General features: G+C 38.4%; 2 protein-coding genes across 4 annotated transcripts in view; one reads left to right on the top strand and one right to left on the bottom strand.

Moving 5' to 3' along the window:
• gas2b (growth arrest-specific 2b) overlaps positions 1-14,246 on the top strand; it is a 20,865-nt gene extending 6,619 nt beyond the window's left edge. The window contains exons 1-7 of one of the 3 annotated variants that reach the window (XM_079866911.1): positions 568-619; positions 1,731-1,840; positions 2,069-2,210; positions 5,290-5,353; positions 5,448-5,832; positions 5,930-6,037; positions 12,271-13,009. In XM_079866911.1, the coding sequence (XP_079723037.1) occupies positions 595-619; positions 1,731-1,840; positions 2,069-2,210; positions 5,290-5,353; positions 5,448-5,832; positions 5,930-6,037; positions 12,271-12,480 (1,044 nt within the window). In that variant the 5' untranslated portion in view covers positions 568-594 and the 3' untranslated portion in view covers positions 12,481-13,009. Of the gene's footprint in view, positions 1-567; positions 620-1,730; positions 1,841-2,068; positions 2,211-5,289; positions 5,354-5,447; positions 5,833-5,929; positions 6,038-12,270 lie in introns of those variants that run through there. The other 2 variants (XM_079866909.1, XM_079866910.1) reach the window with 2 other exon arrangements.
• tmem276b (transmembrane protein 276b) lies at positions 14,097-23,381 on the bottom strand. Its single transcript, XM_079866914.1, has 4 exons — positions 22,658-23,381; positions 17,932-18,045; positions 16,510-16,647; positions 14,097-16,185 (listed from the first exon to the last, which is right to left on the bottom strand). Exons 1-4 carry the CDS (start codon positions 23,034-23,036, stop codon positions 15,935-15,937), a joined length of 882 nt encoding a protein of 293 aa, XP_079723040.1. The 5' UTR covers positions 23,037-23,381; the 3' UTR covers positions 14,097-15,934.

Genomic DNA, 23,381 nt, shown 5'->3' with positions numbered 1-23,381 from the left:
TTGATAAAAACAAAAAACAACATGTAAAGAGATATATAAAAAAAAAAAAAAAACTTTAGCCAACAGGCTGGCGGTACTTAAATATAAGTCAAGACACAACAACCTGAGAAATGAGATTAGAAGGGAGACAACATCAGAGTTGTTGTTTTCACCAAAGAAGCTGATGATGGATTTCTCTGATTAACACACACTTTTCTCCCTCAACTCTTCCTGTTCCTGTTGATCTTAGGGCAAGCATTATGGCTCTGTGGTTGACAGACAGCAGGAGATCTCTTTGTTTCCCAACACACTTCTCTCTCACTCTGAGCTAATGATCATCCCCAGTCATTCTGCACATCAGGATTTCTGTTTTTGTGGTTTCCCTCCGCCGTCACTTCCTGTATTCCCCCTCCCCAGGCCCCCCATGCCCCCCACTCCCCCTTCACCGTGATGGTTGAGCTCCGGTACCACTGCTGTGTCTGAATCTGTATGTACTTAACACCCAGGCCTCAGGAATGTGTCTGCACAGCCGTGAGAATCTCAGAGCAAGTGTACTTAGAGGATTTTTGGGGCGTCTTCGAGTTGCCTAAGGTACTGAAAACTGATAAACAAAAGATGGAGAAGAGGATATGTAAGGAAAGTAAAACAACAACCATAAAACTTGTATTGTACTGTGTGTACGCCAGTAGCGAACCGTGACTATTGAACCTTGGCCCTCTCACCCCTTTCCCTCGTAGGGAAAAAATTAAACTCAGCCTTAAATCAGCCTAGCTGTTGTTTACACGGAGACCGTTTTCAAAAGTGTGTGTTTTCAGGCCACCAAAACGCCGTTGTCGCATAAATAGTCTTCCGTTTTTAGTTGAAAGCTAAGTTGGCCACTAAAGCTTGACATAAAACAGTAGTAGTGGCAGCCAGAATATAATCAGTCATATAACCTATTAGAATTCAAATAACTTACCCAAACAGCAAACAATTCCAGCAATAAAGCTTTAGCTTCTTGATTGATTCTGTCATCCAGTTTTATCGCTTATAATTGCTGGGATTGAAATGGTTTAAATAAAGCTTTGGCTTTCTGCACAAAATTAAGCTCTGGTGTAGGTCTTCCTCTGCCACTAACTCCAGCTTTTCTTTAAAAGTTAACCTTGAAAACGGCGTGGATGATAAATTAGCAACGATCACCTCATTAATGTTGCTTGCAGTTTCCATAGTGAATAAAGATTTTATCAGCATTTTTTTTTCTTTTTTCGATTGAGTTCCTCACAGCGAGCCAAACGCGTCATAAACTTGATTTCATAGGAATCCCCATCCATTTCGAGGAAAGATATGATTGGTCATTTTTCCTGTCATTTGAAATCAGTCTGTAATTTCACAGCTGGACCACCAATCACAGAGTTGAAAGCAGATTTGAGATGTTTATGATCAAGTTATGGTCAAGTTTATGGTCAAGTTATAAATTCCTAAAATAACATTAGAATGGATGACTTTTTATTAAAAATGTTTTTACTTTTTAAAAGTTATTTAAAAGTTTGTAAATATTATTTTTACAATAGTTTATGAGGGCCTGATGGCCTAGAGGCCCTGACGGTTCCCCTTGTACTAAGTGTCACTACTACGCATTTTACAGCTACCAGTTCATCCACTACAATTTAATCAGTGCTTTTATAACCTCACTCTTTATTACTACAAGCCTATTGATCATTCTTTATCTCTCTCCTAATGTTCATTTGTCTCTCTGAATGCTTCCTGCACAGGTTTGGACATAACAGTGGATAACTTCATGGACAGACTAGACACTGGTGTCGTCTTGTGTCAGCTTGCAGAAGCGCTACAGGAGAAAATGATTATGGCCAGCATTGGCAAGGTGCTCATATTATGGGTATTTTGATCCTAAACTAAATATTTTTTTTCTCTATAATCCCCCCCCCCCCCCCCATGTATTTTTTTTTAACTAAATATAGTTTTTTTAATATAGTGTCACCTAACAGAGGGGAAACTATCTGTTGTGCTATTTTAAACTATAAAATATTCAAATGAGCACATAATAAGCTAGCCAGAGTTACAATTCAGTTGGTTTCTGTTGTGTTCATAGCCCTTTATTCGGCGCGTGGTTCGCTGGCGGCCTGATGCAGCCTCTGGATCGTTCTTTGCTCGGGACAATACAGCTAACTTTCTGTTCTGGTGCCGTAAAATTGGAGTGGAGCCATCACATCTGTTTGAGTCTGAAGATCTTGGTGAGTATTTCAAAGCAGCAGCAGATTTCTCTTATCCTAGGATAGGCTTTTTGTTTGTTTGTTTATGTTTCAGATATTAGCTTGTGAATACTCTTTCTTTGTGATTAAAGGTGGAGTAAGTCATTTTTGAAATATGCTGTTGGCCAATGTTGACATTTGAAATTTGACAAACACACCCCTTCTTCATTGCTCCTCCTCCAAAACACACACTCCAATCTTAACAGCCCTGCTCTGAGATGGTCTCGAACCCCGATCCCCCTGCAAGCGAGTCAAGTGCACTAAACAATGACACCAAACCCTGCATTCACTAGCAGTCGTCAGAGCGACTCTGACTAACTGGCCTCCGTTAGGCTACATACGCAATCCAAGAGTGGATGTCTGTTTACAGAAGCGCAACAGAATAATGCTTCATGAAAAATAAAGCGCAGATGATGAACGAATGACAAGGAAGCACAAAAAATGAACGTACAGTACACAATAGTAATTACAAACAAGAGTTGGTTGTTAGTTGCCAACAGCACAGCAGCTCAAGACACACGATGACACTCAAACCCAGTGTTACTCACGTGTGGAGCAAATAAAAAAGCAACCTCCGCGTCTGTTTTCAGGCCTTCCGCTTCTCTCTCTCCAGCGCTGGACAGCGTTTCTTATATTAATGCGGGTCCAAAAGCTCTTGCCCAGACATAACCCTTAATTTTCCAGTGATTTCTTCGGAGCTTTTCTCTTTTGTATTGTGTTTCATCTCTTTCTGCAGTCTTTCTTCAGTTCAAATCTCCCTCTTGCTCGTTCTCTCTCCTCCACCATCATGCGCCCCCCTAATGCTGATAGGCTGACACGTTTGTTGTTGTGTCGGACCGACTAAAATCCAAACAGCATTTTTCAAAAACTACTTATCCCACCTTTAAGCTGACTAGGTTCTTTGGTTTCAATACAAGTGGCAACGTCTGAGACTATTCATCAACAATCCTGAGAACTATGGACACATTTTCAGCACAGAAAGATGCTGTTTGGATTTTAGTCGGTCCGACACAACAACAAACGTGTCAGCCAATCAGCATTAGGGGGGCGCATGATGCTACAAAAGAGAAAATCTCAGAAGAAATCCCTGGAAAATGAAGGGTTATGTTTTACCATGACAGTTCCCTGCTGGTGGAATGATCTGCCTAACTCAACCAGATCTGCTGAGTCCGTAGCCATTCACCCAAAAATGTAAATTCTGTCAACATTTACTCACCCTCATGTCGTTCAAAACCTGCAAGACTTATAACATTTTATTATAATTTTTTTTTTTTAAATTAATTTTGGTTGGACTAACCCTTTAAGTGAGATGTCCAGTTAGAACAGGCCTCAATTCCTCTGTCTCTGTGTCTATGCAGGCTGTCGTTCTGTGGGGCTGTGGCCCTGAAGAACTGCTGAATAGCCAAGCAGTATCAATATCTGTGTCACTCTACTGTTCACAGCGTCACACCCTTGGCCCCTGCTGTCCATCACTGTGTGATGAACAATGGAGAGAAAGAGAAGGAAATAGAAATGAAAGGACAGTATGTCAGGAGGAAAAAGGGGAATGAAAAAATAGGGTCAAAGATAGATAGAGAATACAATACAATAATTGTGAAAATGAAAAAGAGTGCACATTGAAAGGTTTTGAGAGGATAGATAAAATAATGCAGCATGAGCTAGTGTTCAATAACTGCTATAAACGCAACAAAACCCTTTTCTCAGTCTTTAAGCTCTGGTTGTTTTACAGGTTTATAGGTCATATTACATGAAGAGAGGGCTGATAAAAACTTAAAACCCGAGGGACATTTGCAGTGACAGAAATTGAACCAGTGTGTCGATCTAACTTTGTGTCTGTGCTTTTCAAAGAGTCACGCAGTTGACTTTTGTTTGTGCACATGCCTGTCTGTTTTTAAATGCATTTCACTGTTTAAAACTAAAATTAATGTGCATTTTCCAAATTCAGAAAAATAACATTCTGTTTATTTTATACCTCAAATTAGTGTATATTGATACCCAATTATTAGGACTGTAAATCTAGCCGACATTTATCATAGTTTTAAAACCGAGGCTATTTTGGATTTAGCTATTGTTACTTTGTTTTCATAAGGATTCACACATTCAAACCTTGTCAGAATGTAAGGGAGACATATTTCTAATTTTGTTCTTGTTGATACAAGTTTCAACACCCTTTTACTACAAAATTAGCATCTAGTTTCCCCCCCCAACTTTTTCCACTGTACAACAAAGATAACACTAATGTCACTGCAAACACTACAAAGTTTGTTTTGTGTCTGCATGGCAAAGGCTCAAAAATGGGTTGGGAAGCTCATGCAAACATCTTTTAATGACTTAGTTAGAGGATGAAAATGCTCTGCAGTGTTTAGTATGGCTATTGTCTCATTAAGACATGACAAAGTCTTTTTACTTATTTTTGTCTTATTTTCCAGGAAAAATATCAAAACATCCTTAAAGCAAGATACATTTTCTTGAAGCAAAATGACACAAGATATAAAGGCTTTTTTCAGAGAAATCAAACTCAAATTTAGTGAGATGAAGAGAAAATGATTTGCCAATGGGGTAAGAAATAATAATGTATAATACATTTAGAAATAATAAAGGTGTTTTTTATTACAGTTTAATTGGAAAAGATATATTTTTTTGTTTTCTTAAACCTCATTATTATTATTATTTTAGATTTTATACATGTATCTTGTTTTAAGGGTGTATAGATATTTTTAAATAAAATATTGAATAATATATCTTTATTTTACTCAAAAATACTGAGTAAACAAAAGATTGTTCTCAGTGAGATTCTAGATTCAAAACTGAGGCTTCTTTCAGTCATCGTCATTCTCTTTGCAGGGATATGATAATGTTATTTGAGAGTGTATAATGTTATTTAGCTGAATAGACGTATCAAATTTATTTTCGCTTCGAGAATCTTTGTATGTGACTATCAAAGCTTGGTCTTGTCCATTGTTACACCCAGGGTAAAGTATATGTTTGTTTTAAAAATGCTGATATCATTAGTCTCTGAGGATTTTGCTGTGTGCATAAGATAATGTATGTGTTTCACCAGTTCTTCAGAGGCATCCGAGGGATGTGTGCTTGTGTCTCATGCAACTTGGCAGAATTGCTTCAAGGTGAGCTCCTCTGATCCTTTACAGTCGTTTACTTTCACATGTCATCATCATATTTTCATCTCTCAGTCACAGCTGAATAAACGTTCTCCCTCAGGTATGGCGTTGAGCCGCCTGCGTTGGTCAAGCTTGAGAGAGAGATTGAGAAAGAGGAAGATGAGTCTCTGTCACCATCCATGTTCTTTGCCTCACCTCTGCCGTCTCCCTCCACCCCACCTGTTTTTTTCACTCCTGATCCAGAACCCCCTGCAATCTCAACCCCCTCATCCATCTCTCCTCCTTCCCCTCCTCTGGCCCCTACCCCTCCCCCAGAGTCCACGTCCATCTTCTCTGACTCAAACCCCCAGTCAGAACCTCAGCAAACTTCACAAACTACACCATCACCCATCGGAACACCCGTCAAATCAAAGCCACCCTCTCTGACGAACGGCCTTGCAAAGACTAATGGGAAAAAGAGCAGCGGTAACCTGCTGGATGAGATTGTGAGTACTTTTAGGGTCATATACTGTATGCGGTTTCCCAATCCTGAGACTTCGTACTCATTATCAAAAGCATGTTTTCTTTGTTGCTTTGTTTCAGGTGAGGGAGATATCAGAGGATCCACCATGCAAATGTCCAGTCAAATTCTGCATTGAGAAGCAGCCAAAAGGCCATTATCGTGTCGGAGACAAAGTTCTCTATGTCAGGGTATGTACCATGTACTGCTCTTTTCACCACAATTGTTACTCGATATTTTATTATTGCAGGTTTCCATTTATTTCTGTGGAAGTGTATGAAGCGATATGAAAACTCATGTCTCATTATTTGTTATAAGCATGGACTTGTCAACAAGCTTTGCTGTGCTTTCACTGTTTCTTTAGAAGCACAAATATTAGTTTTGAACCTGAAAGAACACAGGACTCAGTCAAGGCAAACCCTCATGGGAGCTGGTGTTGCCTGGCAACATGAAGAAAAGGTTCACACCTTTGAATAGGGAAAAAGGAGGTTCAGACTAACAAATATCTAGGATCAGGGCTGGAAAGTCGGTTCATATATACCAGAAAAGAACACAAATATTGCACAAGAAACAATAATAAAATGCTCAGTCAAACTGAAAATACACAGAATTTAGATTATGTTAAAACTCAAAATGCCTAAAAGGTCATGTATGTTTTTTTGAGTCTTTAAATGAGACAATGCATCTAAACCCTTCAGGGAATAGTTGAATTCTTAACAGAATTGTCACTTTGTTCATTTGGGGTCATATACAAACTCATTACATGCTTAATTAAACATATTGGAATACACTTATGTAACACTGTCACATTAATAGCCATCAATACATCAAGCTGTTTGTGAATGTTAATGAGAACTTCCCTGGCTTTTGTCATTTTGAAATTTATCTAGCAATATAAAGTTCTGTCATGAAACTCTGGATGGCGCAGGCTAATAGGTCCTTAACTCAATCTGCTTGCAATCACATCATTCTCTATTGGGCACAGCTGATTGGTTCCTGCTTTAGAAGTAGCCAATGAGCTGCTGCTCAACCTTCAAATACTTGGTCAATTGCTGTAGCATTTGCAGCGCGCTCTCAGAATACCTCCACCTTCCCCAGCTCCACCTGTATAGATCTGCTACAGGTAATTCATGTATTCTATATATACAACAGCTGTATGTCTTACTTGCTCACAGCAGCGTGTTGTGAATGTATTGGCAGTAGCAAGTCCCGAACTTGCTGTCACAGCAGCAGCAATAAGAGCTGCAGCAGCGGAACAAATCTATTCCGCCTAGACCAAACATATCATTGTCATATCCATTACCACCATGCCAAATACTCAGATAGTTGTCATGACATATCTTACTTTCTTCCTAGAAACACAAACCAGACATTGGAATCTACTTTTATATATCAAGTAAAACTTGTGTATAGTCTCTCAACTGGAGGGGAGAATTGAAATAAATCTTTTTTTCATTTTCTCCTATGATACTATTCAACAACCAATGATTGACACTCTGGGGGTCATTTGAAGAAACAAGAGACAAGTTACTTAGAAGGCACTGTTGTTAGACTATAGATGTGCACTTTTTTGGTTGCAAAAGTCGCCATAAAAGTAGAATTAATTTATACGTTGGTTACTGATCGAATGATTAGTAGTGTGATTGTATTCAGAGACTTAAAGCCTTCACTCCACCACTCCCTTTTATGATTTTTCAATCAGACAAATCCTTCAGGGCAACAGAATGTGGCAGAGGAAGAAAAGCAGCTGCTTTCTGTCAGAGATCCAATTAGAGAGAAAGGCTTACTGTAGCACTCAAAGAGAAAGGGAGCTTTTAATATCATTTCTCAACCTTCTTTTCAGTGGAAGGGAGTGGGACAAGATTTTTTTTGTGACATCCTGGGCTAAAATGAAAGAGAAGGAAGATCCATTAGATCACCACAATGGTTGAGCTGTATAACAGAAGGGGTGAAGAATCGGTGAATCATTAAGAAATACGATTCGTGCCATGTCTGTCATTATCAGGGATGTTAATGGGTTCATGAATACTTTTCTCTTTAGATCTGACTGGAAAGCATAATGCCATTTAAACACAGACTGTTGAAAACTGTTTACCTTTATCTGGCATTTCACGGACACCTCATTTACATGAACATGGCTAACACATCTTCTCAGCCTTTTACCACTTTTTGTACGTTTGTGTATTTTTGCTATATATGTTCCACTAAGTTTATCTTGCTTTGTGATCTGTTCAGTAATTAAGGACATATTCATTATTCATTCTTTTTACACAAAAGGCAGATTAAGGGTCAGATATGAATCTCATCCAGGTGCGTCGAGGACAGAGGTAGACATCAAAACAGCCCAGGCCCTGGTGGTCTTGTTTTTGTCTCTATAGCAGCTTGATGTGCTTTAAAGAGCTTTTCCTGTGTGTACAAACTAGTTAATCTGTTTTTTTTTGTTGTTGTTTTTTAAAGTGGGTTACTACTGTTTGCCATCTCAGCCATTTCTTCTACTATTGGCTACAATACATCCTTCGGATGAGACGTTAAACCGAGGTCCTGACTCTCTGTGGTCATTAAAAATCCCAGGCCAATTTCCTGGCCAAGTTTGCCCCTTGGCCTCTGTCCATCATGGCCTCCTAATCATCCCCATATATACACTGATTGACTTCATCACTGTCTCCTCTCCACCAGTAAGCTGGTGTGTGGTGGGCATTCAGGCGCAATATGGTTGCCGTCGCATCATCCAGGTGGATGCTGCACATTGGTGGTGGTTGAGGAGATTCCCCCTTCCATGTAAAGCGCTTTGAGTACCTAGAAAAGCGCTATATAAATGTAACGAATTATTATTATTATTATTATTATTATTATTATTATTATTATCACAAGCTGCACTTCACTTTTTTACAGCCCCTTTTTAGCACACATTCTGGCTATTTGAAGTCTATCCTGGATGTGTACTCAATCAGGTCCTGTTCAAAGAAGGATATAAAAGCTACAATCTGCCATCTAGTGGTCAGTGTATTAACAACAGCGTGGTCGCTCTCGTCTCTTTCCCATTTATTTTTCAGTGGAGAAAAAAAGACGAGCGAAAAAGACTAAAAATCAATTTCGCTGTCATTATATATAATAGAGAATGAGATGAGAGGCTAAAGGAGGGTTGTAAATGCGCATAATATGGAATGAGGTTGGAGTTTGACTTTGACCACACAAGCTTTCAGAATAGTATGTAAATTATTTGTAATGGAACACACTGTTCGTCCCACTCTGCATTCTCATTCCATTTTTGCATCACTGAATTAATGCGCAGGGCCTAACATTATTCTTTCATTCTACACTGTCGTCGACTGTTCTTATTTACGTTGGCCTACAGGTCAGAAGCGCTAAAGGTTTGACTGACACGGGGTTTCCTTAAAGGTCCCATATTGCACACCTTTCTGAAGTTTTATTTTAGGTTTTGATGTATTTAAGAATATATATTTGCAGTAAAAGTACCAAAAACCATTCCAATATATTTTTACAGCTCCTTTCTCAGGAACTCTGCCAAGAACAGGTTGATTTTGGCCTTACCTTAATATTCATGAGCCTCTCTTCTGATTGGCCTGTTGTTTTCTGAGTGACGCACGGCCAGGCCAACCACAGGTAACTAGGGTCATGTATGCTGTAGCCTGCTGTGGCTGGTTGGTGATGCTCACAAGTAAGGTAAATAAAACACCTGTAATGATGGTGATAAATTATTTGTTATTAAAGCATAAACACTCACAAACCACTGTTAATTTAACATAAAATAAAGCATAGGCTACTACGTGCATGGTTTGGCATGACAGAAATAGCGCAAAGTGTGCTTCCTTAATAATTCCTAAAAAGCTGATATCTCAGTTCATCGCAATCTCACAAAGCTCCGTTATTATCAATGAAGCTGACTGCACAATACATCTTTCATAATGTCAACACTTTGTTTGTTATAATCGGAGGATTTGCCAGCATGCAGAATTCAGCACTGAACAAAAACTCAAGTTTTGAGCGGTGAGTGGATTCCCTCTTAAATGCATCTCATTGGTCATTGTGTTCAAGAAATCAACACATGTCTGTGATAAATAGAAACTCGTTCTGGCCTGTAAATCGTTTTTATTTTGTTTTAGTTATTCTTGTTGCTTTTGTGCAACTTATTTAACAATTTATTTGTTTTTAGATGTTTTATTTTGAGATATTTTTAAACTTTGCGGGAGTCCCGCAAATCGTTTTATTCTCCCGCAACCTGCACACACACGAGTACCGGCCCGTACTCGCCATCAAATCTAGTCCCGCGCCGCACTCTGCTGCGTTGGGTCCCGCTGGAGTGCAGGTCTCTACATCCATCGACTGAACAGCATTTTCTCGATATGTTTCAGTGTTGTTGTTGCTCAGCAACGATGTTGTCTGGGGGTTGGGCAAAAGGAGGGAGGGACGGTGGGCAGGGGTGGAGACTGAAGGCGGAGACTGAGTGGTTCTGACATCACATTTATACGGAAGTCACAACGGCTCGTGAAAAGGCACAGTTACTTTATGCAGGCTGTGTGCATTTGTCTGTGGATTGACTGTGAAACTTATATGGTAGTTTTCATAGCCCCTAGACCTCTGCTATCATGAAAAAAAGCCAGGAAATTTCATTTTTGACAATATGGGTCCTTTAAACAGACTCCCCCTCCTCCCTCGCGGCTTTCTGTGTGTTTGTTAATTCTCGCTTGCCCTTACCTCTTCTGTCAACCCTGACATTTTAATCTGCTTGGGAACAGCTGAGACTGATCAAACCGCATGGTAATTAGAATTATCCTGCTTGGCAAACGCACGCGCGCTTGAATAGGCTATAGCCTATCCCTCTATTAGGATGCATCAAGCTAAAAGGGTTTGGAGGGGTGGGAGGTGCAAAACATATAAATCTGGTTGTATTACCAACAGCTTAACAGCTTTGTAATGAGAGGGTCAAGACTGATAAGGTGGAGGGGAGGAAGAAAATAGATGACTGTCGTGCCTCAAGGGACAGAGACACATTTCTCAGGAGACATGACCCTTACTAGTTTCAGAGCATTTCTATTTCGTGTGTCTTGTTCATGCTCGGGAGCGGTTGCCGTGGCAGCGAGTGAGCTTCACGCCACGCGCCGTAGGTGTATGTCGGAAATGCCCGTGTGTGTGTGTGTGTGTGTGTGTTTCCTGCGATGGTGCTCAGCTGGTGCTGTGAGAGGTGGTGTTTCATTAGGCTTAATGAGATTTTAACTGCACAGCCTCTCTCTGTCTCTCTGTCTCTCTGTCTCTCTCTCTCTCTCTCTCTCTCTCTCTCTCTCTCTCTCTCACACACACACACACACACACACACACACACACACACACACACACACACACACACACACACACTCTCTCTCTCTCTCTCTCTCTCTCTCTCTCTCTCTCTCTCTCTCTCTCTCTCTCTCTCTCTCTCACACACACACACACACACACACACACACACACACACACACACACACACACACACACACACACACACACACACACACACACACACACACACACACACACACACACACACACACTCACTCTCTCTCTCTCTCTCTGGGATCATTTGCCTTTCATCGGATCCTTTGAATATTTTATGAAGGAGGAGGGGGTATTAGGGAGATCATTTTAAAGAAACACACACACACACACACACACAGCAGAAATGGCAGTTGTTTTATATACACAAGTGTTTCTTGACTTTCGTCTCAAGGGGTTGATATAAACAGATTGTTTTTATGAAGATCACATAAATGCCATTAATGTGTAGATTTTTGTTTATTCCCCCCCCCCAATTTTCAATCTTAAACTAAAATTCATAAAATATTAATTATTATTTAATTTCAGTATTTGTTTTGTGGAAATTATTTATATAAGTTAAAATAATAGGCTTCAAAAAACATTACTGTCCCACAGCCATGGCATCATTGTAATCACAATGAACAATCTTGCCCCTAATAAAGTTTTTTAGAAGTTATAGCGTAATTGTTAGCCAACAACAGTATCGGCGAGTATCATGTTTCAGATGTAATATGTGATGTGTGCAGAAACCAATAAAACAAAAAATCAAGCTATAGGCTATAGGTTGTGAGCATTATATTTTTATTGTGTGTCATTGCCAATAATTGTTAAGATATATAAATCCTAGCATTAAACAGAAAGACAATAGAGTTGGATATCGATAGAGTTATGTCACCACAATTTCCACATTAGGAATGCTAAACACAACACATGCTTTGAGATGTGTTGGAAATAACAGTGTGGTGAGAAAAAAAGACTGTATACCTACTAACTCTATTGGACATTGTTAGATGAGAGTTTTAAGAGATTTTATTTTCAAAAAATGCCAATAGTTGAAGAAACATCAGTGAAATGGTTTTATTGAACAAATCATGTTTTCTCACTTTTACAGATGTTGAATGATAAACATGCCATGGTGCGTGTTGGTGGTGGATGGGAGACCTTTGGTACTTACTTATTAAAGCATGACCCGTGCAGGATGACCATGATCGCCCGGCCTGGAACCAAAACATGCAAGCCTAGCGGCAGGTCCCCAGTCAAGAGAGAGCTGTCCCGGGACAGTTATATGGTCGTGGGTACTCACTCCCGCTTTAAGAAGTGATGTGACCTCTGTTAAATCAACAGCAGGCTGATTTTGTTTTTCTAGGAGGGAAGCAGCCCAGGTGGCTTGATCTTTTCATTTTGTAATTCATCTTTTTGTAGGACAGTGGTCCTGAGCCTTTTGGGTCATCATGACTCACAAATTTGTCACAGGTATGTTCTGAAAGAATCGCAGACAGCTTATCAACTTATTCAGAGGATGCAATATATTCAGCCCAAGGCATGCCAATGTTGCTTATTGATCAATCTACACTTAATGATTATATTAATGAATTTCTGAGTTTTTGGAACATTTTGTTTGCTTTTGTATGATACACAATTTTGGGGCTTGGGTCACCATTTGAAGTCCAATGTAAAATCTGGCATGATGCAAAGGAATATTGACCTTTGTTGTCTTATATAGAGTATACATCTTATAAACATCTGTTCTTTTTGTTCACAGATATTAAGAAATTGTAAGACTTTTTTCCCTTTAAATATTAAAAGCATAAAGGGCGGGATCTCTAATATTAAATAATTTACTGGGAAGCAATATTGATTTACTTTATTTTTTATTTTATTGTAACTTTTCATTTTGAATCGATTTATGGCTGTTATGCTGTATTCTGAAGTTTAAGTTTACAAAGACACTTCTGTAATTTCTTTTGAATGGGGGTTTAAAATGAACTTGTTCCACAAAGATCCTCTAGGTGGTGCCCTATGTCAAGTGACGAGCTGTATTTCAGTACTATATAGAATTACGGCAACATTAACTTTTTGTGTAGAAATTTGTTGGACTGTGAAAAGATAACTATGCAATATGGTAATACTTTACAATGAGGACCGATTAGTTAACGTTAGCAAATATTAACTAATGAGCAATATATTTGTTACAGTATTTATAGATCTAACGTTAGTTAAAAAAAAATGCAACTGTTTATCGTTAGTTCGCGTTAGTTCAGGTCCATTTCATATTAACAGTTACAACTTTTGATTTTAATAATGTATTAGTAAATGTTGAAATTAACATTAACTAAGACTAACAAATGCTTTAGAAATATTTTTTAAATGTTAGTTCATGTCAACTAATGTTTTTAACTAGTTAACAAACGAAACCTTATTGTAAAGTGTTACCGAATATATTAAACTCACCTGCCCCATATACTTCCCTTCATGTAGGCTACTCAGGATTATTATTATTATTATTAATTGTTTTACACAAGCATGTTGTATATGCAATCATATAGCAAGCCAAACCGAAGCCCAGGGGGGACTATTACATTAAAAAGTATTTTAATTAAAAAAAAAAGAAATATAAATGAAAAGTACCTCTTGATGAAATGCTACTAACATTTTATTTCATAAAATAAAAGTCATTTAAAAAAAAATGACACAATCTAAATACACTGAAATGAATCAATATGACGGCATGCGAGACAATGACACCTGTTTTCTCCTTATGAAATGAACCAGTAAAACAGTTCATTCCCAAAAATAAATAAAAAAGTGGTGCTACTTCCGCTGCCAAAGAAAATGGCAGCATTTGTACAAATGTCTCTCACATCTCCCCAAAAGTGACAAAACACCTGAAGCTGCTTTTATTTGAGAAGCTTTTTTTTTTTTTTTTTTACACATTGCTCTTGTGCTCTTTTTATCCTCTCCAAAACATTCACATTTTCATCTTTTCTAAGTGCCATTTATTACTTCTTTACCACTTTGTTTCCAGTCAATACATGATCGGCAGTTCATCAGAAAGCTCACACTCAATAAAACACTTTCCTATCTACCTAAAGGGATTTGTTGTTTTGGCTTCGTTCATTTTATGTCTAGGACACAAATGTTTGTGCCAATCAGCTGTATAGGGGACTACCATAAAGGGGACTGGACTGGACTCCCGTTTCCCTCAAATGTTGTAATTTACAAACACATTCCAATTTCCCAAAATACACACTCAGAATACTCCACGGTATTTACCGTCTTGCGTTAACTTTTGCCCCACTGTGAATACCAACATCAGTACGTTACTCTCAAGAATTGATCTGGATTTTTTGGAGGTCTATGAGACTATGAAAGTATTTTGACAAAGACATGTGCGGCATTGTTAAATGATTTATGGTAACTGTGCTTTTCACAGTAGCGTCCGCAATAAATAATATCCATTGGTGAGATAAGAATCAATATGAATTATTCATGATAATGTGGAGACACACTCACTCTTAAAAAAAGACATTACTATATTATTATTATTATATTAAAGCCTCCAGACCTGTTGGGGTTGTTTAAAATATTGTTTGGTTGGAGTTGGTCGTACAAACATTACATGATGTAAACATTAATAGCTTGTTGCGTGTCATGTAGCTATTGCAGCAAACTGAACACCCCACTCCTGCAATCCATCATCTTGATTTCAATTCTGTGCATTATGTTTTCTGTATTTAGACCTCATATATCACTTTTTGTGACTAAACATAACACTGAAATCCCTTAGAAATCCTCAACTTGCATGTGCATCAAGAACTTTAATTGTATCTTGACTATTCAACAACATTCAGGTTGGAAGGTGCGGAGCTCTCATGTAACTCTGATTCTAAGCATGTTGTGCTTATAACAGCAATAAGGCTTCATGAGAAATGACGTTCAGAAATAACCTCCACAAACATTTTTGAAAACAAATTAGTTTCACATGCCATTAAGTAGTAAATTTGGTCAGATTCCTCAAAACAGCTATACCACAGACCAAGCCAGGTCACCGATCGTTACAGTCATATAACAAAGAGAGAAAAGTCTCCATTTGTCTCCGTAAGCATAATTTCATACAAATGTAGACCTGAAATCTAGACAAAATGAATTATCTTTACACGTACAGACTCTTTGAGGCCTTAAGAAAATGTGCTTTTCAAAGCTTGAATGACAGAAATACTTTTCTCTCTCCTTCATTCTGGGCTTAAACTCCTCCACACCATCAGTCAGCTATAAGAAAACCTGTGGATTTATTTGTTCTCTTGATGTCTTTGAAAAGATTTCTGTGCAGTTGTGAAATTTTGAACAGAGAGCACCATTTTATTATGAATCCTCTTGGAGAGAAGACAGTCGCCTCCAGCTCGCTTCTCTTTCATGAAACAGAGCAGTGAAAAATTTCATTGGTTTTTGTGTGTGTATGTGTGTGTGTTTGTGTGTGTCACAAAAGACCAGAGTGAGACATGTGAGGGGGTGGAAGATGCTCGGTGGTCTGTGCATGTGTCTCCATCTTGACTCTCGGCAGTGTCCAGACCATTTACAGATTTTAATCTTTTATCAAATTGTACGGTGTATACAAGTTGTGTTGACATCGGTGATCAACAAGAGCCGAAAGTCATTTGAAAATGATCCAGTCAGTATAACGCATGATGATGAATAGGCCAGATGCTTTGTCCTTACGTAGACGCTGTATACATGTTGTGAAAATGTTGCTGCAACGTTGCTCCAGAAGTCTCTGTTCACACAGTCCCGTTTTCGTGCCTGGACTTGTGGACTGTGGTGCGGGCCAAGGGGCTGCTTAAAGAAGGGGCCAGCGTACATAAGAAACCGGCCAGCAGGGTGAGACCCAGTCCGCCCCAGGCACAGAACATGGACCAGCCGTAGCCATGACTGATGTCCTCTGGTAGGCCGTAAAGGTAACGTGGGTAACGGGACAGCTCAAAGTTAATGCCCGCCACACACGTACACAGGGAGATAATACAGCAGGTTCCTGTCAGAGAGAGGAAATGACTCAAGATGTATCATCAGACATTCATAAAACACACTTTCCTTTTGAAGATCACAAACATAGGATGCAAAGAGTTCATGCTTTTGATCTATTTTCAAAGCGCACTTCTATGTATTGACATAATGTTGTATGAGAAACTAGCCACTAGATGGCGATATAATTGAGCAGTCAAGTTACATTCCGTCACTTTTTTTTTTCTCTCTCTCTCTCTCTCTCTCTCTCTCTCTCTCTCTCTCTCTCTCTCTCTCTCTCTCTCTCTCTCTCTCTCTCTCTCGCACGCACACAAACACACTCTCTGTCTCTTACCGCCCATGAGGAAGAGTAGTCCAGCTACATACTGCATGAGATCATGTTGTTGACAGCATCCAAGAACTCCGATGATCCAGCCAAAAAGAATGATAGAGACAGCCATGCCCACAAAACCTGCTGTCATCCTCCGCAGATCTGCAGCACAAAACACAATCATCAAGACCCTTTTGTTGCTATTCAGGGCTTTATAAGCATCTAGTGATGACTTATATACTGCATGTTAAATATTCACGTTTTGTTTTTATTTTATTCATCAAGGACTTTTTATTATATATATATACACATTCATATACTATATACTACAAAGGTAATAATGAAACTAGTACCATTGCATCAAGAAAGCAACCAATTCCTACGATGCTATTATTATCCCCATAAAAAATTAAATAAAATTATGGCCATACAAGGCCAGTTAAATTATTGATTCGAAATATGAAGAGGGAAATATTATAATCCATGTCTACTCACTTAAAAATAACATTTCTTATTAATATCACAGCTGAAAACAGTTGCTGATGCTTAATATTTTTGTAAAAACCGTGATACTTTTTTTCAGGATTCTTTTATGAATTGGAAGTTCAAAATAACAGCATTTGTTTGAAATATATATATATATATTAGAAATGTCTTTACTGTCACTTTAATGGATCCTTGCTGAATAAAAGTATTTATTTTAAAAAAGGGTAACACTTTAATTTAGAGTTCAATTCTCACTATTAACTAGTTATTACTAGGATATTGGCTGTTTATTAGTATGTATAAACCACATATTTAAACCACGCCTTATTCTGCAAGACCATATTCTACATCCCTTAATCCTAACCAATAATACCTAAACTTAACAACTACCTTACTATCTATTAATAAGCAATAATTAGGAGTTTATTGGGGCAAAGTTGGAGGTAATAGTGAGAACTGGACACTAGTCTACAGTGTGACCAAAAAAAGGTAGAGGTAAATCAGTAAATCTAATTAAGAGGAGGGAAATATTCACATCAGTGAATATTCTGTATTTGTCAGTACAGGCTGGCAGGCAGTATAAAATGTTTGACCTTTTTGGTGAAATAATGAATCTTTTTTTAGTGCTTTAATGTGCTTTCATTTAAAGTAAACAATATAAGATGTCTTGGAGCATTACAAAGTATCATCCATACATTCATTCTCCAAACCATTAATCCTCTATAGTGTCTGAAAAAAAGTATCATATTTTACAAACATATTGCTACAACTGGGGATTGGAGAAGGATCAGTTACAATCCCTTTATAAGTAAAAAGTGTAAAAATAACACAGACTCACAAATATTGTCTTTAAATATGCACATCACAGACAGAATTGTTTATGAATGAATGAACTGATCAACCCCACAGGCATGAATTTTGTAAATCTGACACAAGTAAAAGAGCGTCTGTCAGACTCACGCAGAGCATGCCACTCATCTTGTCGGATGGTCTTGGTGATATTGACGGGAAGGTTTCGAGGCAGGATTGAAGAGGTGTAATGATACTTTACAGGGGTGCATCTCTGAATCAAACCTATTTGAACAAAACAGTGAATCAAGAAGTATACTCTTTCATGACATTTACAGCATTTACTGTTTAGGAAAAGCAAATCTGTCCGAGGCTTTAATCTCCTGAGGAACAGCAGGTCTGTTGTGATCATAAAATGCAACAAAGCGGCCCATGCTTGTATTCACTTTAATTAAAGCATTTCCTGGAGAGCAATTAGGCACAGGATCAAATGCACAGGGTCATAAATGTCATAGTTACATATTGATTTTATTTTCATGTAAAATTAGAGAAACAGGCTTTAAAAATAAACCTACTTCATTCAGTTGTAGAATTTTAATACTATAAACCCATCAGTATTTAAGAATACCTAAACTGCAATGACAATCACTAATGTCTGTGAAATTTTTGAAAGGAAGAGTTATGTTATATATGGATAGTCATTCCTAAACAGTAGCATGTATACCATTACAAATCATTTTTATAAAAAAAAAAAAGTTTGGCACTTTAAGGTCTTGAATGACGTAAGTGTGTTGTGTATCAGACAAGATGTGTATAGTGCTGATTGCCTTCCTCCCTGATGAGAACCTTATGAATCCTGAACAGGCGAGTGTGTGAACCTTAGAATAATTAACTTGCACTTTATGAAGCCGAAACAGTAATCTTCATTCATAAGGTTTCCTTTGTCTGGACATAAAACAGACTTAATCTGGTAGAAATTCAAATCTTTATCAGAGAAACCTCAAATGTAAATCAGATAACATGAAATGTTGTGACTTTCACAGTTTGCTGTGTTGTATCAATACATTTCAGTCCCCACAGGCTATGCAGGGTTTTTCAAGGTACAGTTTCTGTTCTTTTCACCCACATCAGCATTATTTTTAGCATTTCTCAAGCTGATGATTTGGTCTGGGATTGATTTGCATAAATCAGAGCAGGCATCCATGTTCTATTCATAAGTGTTGCAAAGTGCGTGGTATGGTTTGACACTCTTCCAGTTGTTAGACTAGGTGATGGTGATGCAAGATCTGGGGCCTCGTTTATAAAATGTTGCGTAGAAATCATCCTACATTTGATCTTACAATTATTTCACAAATGTACGTATACATTGTGATTCAAAGAACGAACGCACACACAAAAGAACCTGTGTACGCCTCTCATGCAAATGGGAAATTGATCAATCTCAAATGATCTAGAAATTGTGCGCAGCTGAATAGTTTTAGATCTCTGCCTAGTTAAAGTCATTCGCATCTAAAAGAGCACCAGTCAACGTCCAAATCCTTTACCTGAGAAGTGCTTAGATTTCCAAACACCTGGCACAAGGAAAAGTGTGTACTTCTGCTTAGACACTCACGTGGCACTAAGCACTTTTCCACGTCAAAACCGTTTTGTATAAATATAAATGTTGGTGTAGATTTTAGCGTACGCTAGAGCACATTATCTGTGCATAAGCACGTTTTATAAATGAGGGCCACAGAGTGGTTTTCTGTTTGGATGCCTCAATATCTCTTGGTGTTTTAGCTGTGTTACAGTATAGCTATATGATTGCATCTTATGGAATCTTTTTCTGCCTGCATGCAACATTTATTTCATACCCAATATTAAAGTTTTGCTCTTATTTTCAATATTTTCACATTTTCTATACATTGACCCGTATGTAAAACCTTAACTTAACTTAATATTGGAAGTTAAAGGGGTAGTTCACTCAAAAATGAAAATTACGTAATCATTTACTCACCCTCAAGTTGTTCCAAACCTGTATAAATGTCTTTGTTCTGCTGAACACAAAGGAAGATATTTTGAAGATTGTTTGTAACCAAACAGTTGTGGGGCACCATTGACTTCCATAGTATTTTTTCTCCATACTATATGGATGGAAGTCAGTGATGCCCCACAATGTTTTGGTTCCCCATATTCTTCAAAATATCTTCCTTTGTGTTCAGCAGAAGAATGAAACTCATACAGCTCACTTTAAGTACGTTTTAGAGCACATAGTCAACAAAAACAGAAAATGTCAAATGAATGTCAACAATAAAACCAAAACGTACCTCTAAGCAATAATGACATTTCTCATATAATGTGTAACCTGAAAAATATTGAGAAACTTCTGTTGGAAGCTAACCTAGGATGATATTAAGCACAATAACAAATACTTTCATACAGCAGTGATTTTCTTCAGAGAGATTTCATGATGCAGATACAGTCAACCGTATTACTAAAACACACACATCAAACTGGTTCTCAATAGCCCATCGAAATATGACCACATCTTGCTGCATCAAAAAGCCTAGTTTAAATGTTCTTTTTCTACCACAGAATGTGATTTTGTTCTGTCATAAACAACAATATAAAACACAAATGCTGCACAACTGATTCACTGGATTCTCAGATGATTCTCAGTCATCAGAAACATGTTGGGTCAAAGGGTGAGACAGACATATTGTGGATTAGACAAAACAAGAGATGAGAGGTGAAGTCAAGGATAGAGAGGACGTGCTGCCATTTAATTAGCCTTTACAGAAATTAGACTGTTAAATTCATTAATCAAAGTGTTTTCTAAGGCACAAAAACACATTGAGTTTGCTGCTATACAGATCTGTGATGAAATGACGAGTACAGACCTCATGCGTGAGCTGAGCAGATTGTGTCATGTTTATCATATCTATGTGTCAAATATATTGTGACAGCTTGTTCTATGTCACAATCCCAAACTGACACATCAAAGGAACCAGGAATCTCTTACAAAGACACTTTGCACATTCTGTTCAATTCTCTGCTGAAGAAAATGCATTCTTGTACTCTTATTTGTGTAAACAAGGAAAAACATGTCTGTGAAATCAGATGGAAACTCTACAAAGAGACTTCACTTTAATTGGTGAACCAAAGTTATAACAAAAGAAACAAAAATCATTTTTTAGGATAATATTCAAATTTGCATAGCACATTTTGTTAGCTTTTTAAATGTATTGCTACTGAGAATTACAGTATTAAGCATGACATGTGATCTTGTCTTATTCAGTTTTTAAAACATTCTGATATGTTTAAAATATTGTACATTTGGAGAACACATGGTGTATTATAATGATTCGATTTAGTCTGAACTGTTCCAGTTCTCTAAAAATCACTTTGTTTGTTTTGGTAGATTAACAGTGCTCAGATATGTTTTAACCATTAGGACAAGTAAACATCTATAGTATGTTTTACTGTTTGTATATTTAGAACCAGTTATGTTAATTCTGCTCAGGAGAGTATCACCGACAATCAGGAACAATGTTTTGCCTGCTTTATCTGAACACAAAGATTACTGGGCTGACACGGGTTGGTGAATAAACTGGACTATAAATCTGGAAGAAATGTTTTCCTGGGTGTTGGCTCACAGTCTAACTGGAGTGGTTGCACACCATCACTACTTCATCATTCATGACATCTACAGAGCCACTTAGGCTGACCTGGGAAAATCAATGAACAAATTATTGATGAAGATATGGCCAAGTGAGCAGCGTTCCTTCTCTTTGCAACCCAGCAAGAGAAATGGCTGCTGTAAGAGCTCACACTTAATATTTAAGGCCTGAACATATCGTGAAATGAGATCTTTATCAAAGAAGAGGAGGGTGCTGTAAGCCTCTTATGAGCTTGATCATCTTATGGATATTGTTATCTGATATGGTCTAGGCATTCTTTAACAGTGTTATTATAGAGAAGGTCATTTGTTTTACAAAACAAATACTTATGTTCACTAGTAGGCTACTATTTTATATGCCACAGTAGAATAAAAAAAGTTCACAACATACACTTTGCCCACATTGTCACAGGGTGCTTTGGTTTTGTGTACATGATGCAGCATCAGAGCTGCCTTGAACTTTGCTATTGTTATCCCATTATGAATATTAGTCAAAGACAAGAATAGAAGAAAAAAGAAGAAAAGAAATGGAAAATGTGGTTTAGGTAGTTTGGCATAATCCATTATTTATTTAAATAGTTTTGTTATAAAATATTATCAATAGGCCTTTAAAAACAAAAAACAACAACATTTTTGTCTGTCAAATCAGTGAGCAACAAAAAAAGCAGGTTTCAATGTGACGTTTTCTACTCTAGGTTATCAAAGTAATTATCCTATATATCATCTCAGACATCCTTATTTATCACAGATCCTTATAATTTTTTGTAATGCTTTTAATTTCATATTTAGAATAATCATTTCAGATTTTTCTATATTCGTAATTTTGTAATTGCTATATAAATACACGTATGCTCTGTGTAGCATTATGTAAATCCACCTTTTGGTGGTCTCTAAGCAATTTCTGTTCCGCCTTTACAGATGGCACAGGTAGGCTGATTTCAGCACCTCGGATAGCGACAGGGATCAGATTCAGGCCTTCCACATTCCCCTTCACTGTTGACATCGCTTTACAAATAAACCTAATAAAGGAAGTGCCACTAAGCGAAGGCTAATGCCACGTAGGTACAGAGACAACGGGAAGAACCAGCCTATCCGAAAGGCATTGATAACAGTCAGGCAAAATGTTCGAGTGAGATTTACCGCTGGATGAACGTCCACATCCGTTCGCTTCCAAACAAAACGGCCTGGACCGAGGCTCTAGTGCTTGACAAAGGCACATCAAAACAGAAAGCAACTCACCTTTGTAAATGAGATCCTCGGTCTCCAGGTCAAAGCCCTCGCGATGACACTTTCTCCACAGACCGGAGATCGTGGAGTTGAACTGGCGGCTGCAGTGAGACTCCATGGCCGTCGCCGATGCCGGAGCGTGCCGCTTCACGCGCGCCTCCGTCGCTTTCCTCTCAAAGCCCTTAGGAGGCATCTGGAGTGGCAAGTTGTGATTTGAGATGTAAATATATCCGGGATCGTTCCGCTTGTTTGCGTAGTTCTTACAGCGTTCGCGGTGCCGCCGAGCATCCGTCTCGTACCAATAATCGGTGCAGATGGCCATAGCCAACAAGACCAGAGAGGAAAACGCCAAGAAAAGCCCCGCGCTGGTTAAAATCTTAATGGCGGCCATCTTCTCCGCTCGTTGGAGAGCCCAGACAGACGCTCGGTCCTCCCTCGGCAGCCGTTGTGAAAGGCAATGCAAGAAAACTCACCGAATCTCTAGCAGCTCTCGGACGCTGACATGGCCAGGCTCGATTCCAGCTCGATGCGATCTATTGTTGCAGAGCGCCCGGACAGATGTGCTGGTTTTCCACCATCTATTTTGATTTTGAGTTAAGGAGAGGGGGATAGATGGGAAGAGGAGAGGCGATGCGAGAACCAGGACTGAGTGAGTGAGTGGTGGTTTGGTTTGAGTGCAATGCTCTCTCTTTCCTCTTGGGCCTCAGCGAACTGAGTGAGAAGAGACCAATTAGGT

This window comes from Squalius cephalus (assembly GCF_949319135.1).
Source record: "Squalius cephalus genome assembly, chromosome: 3".
Taxonomy (NCBI): Eukaryota; Metazoa; Chordata; class Actinopteri; order Cypriniformes; family Leuciscidae; genus Squalius; species Squalius cephalus.
Note: the sequence above shows the minus strand (reverse complement) of the source record. Positions and strands in the feature narration are given on the sequence as shown.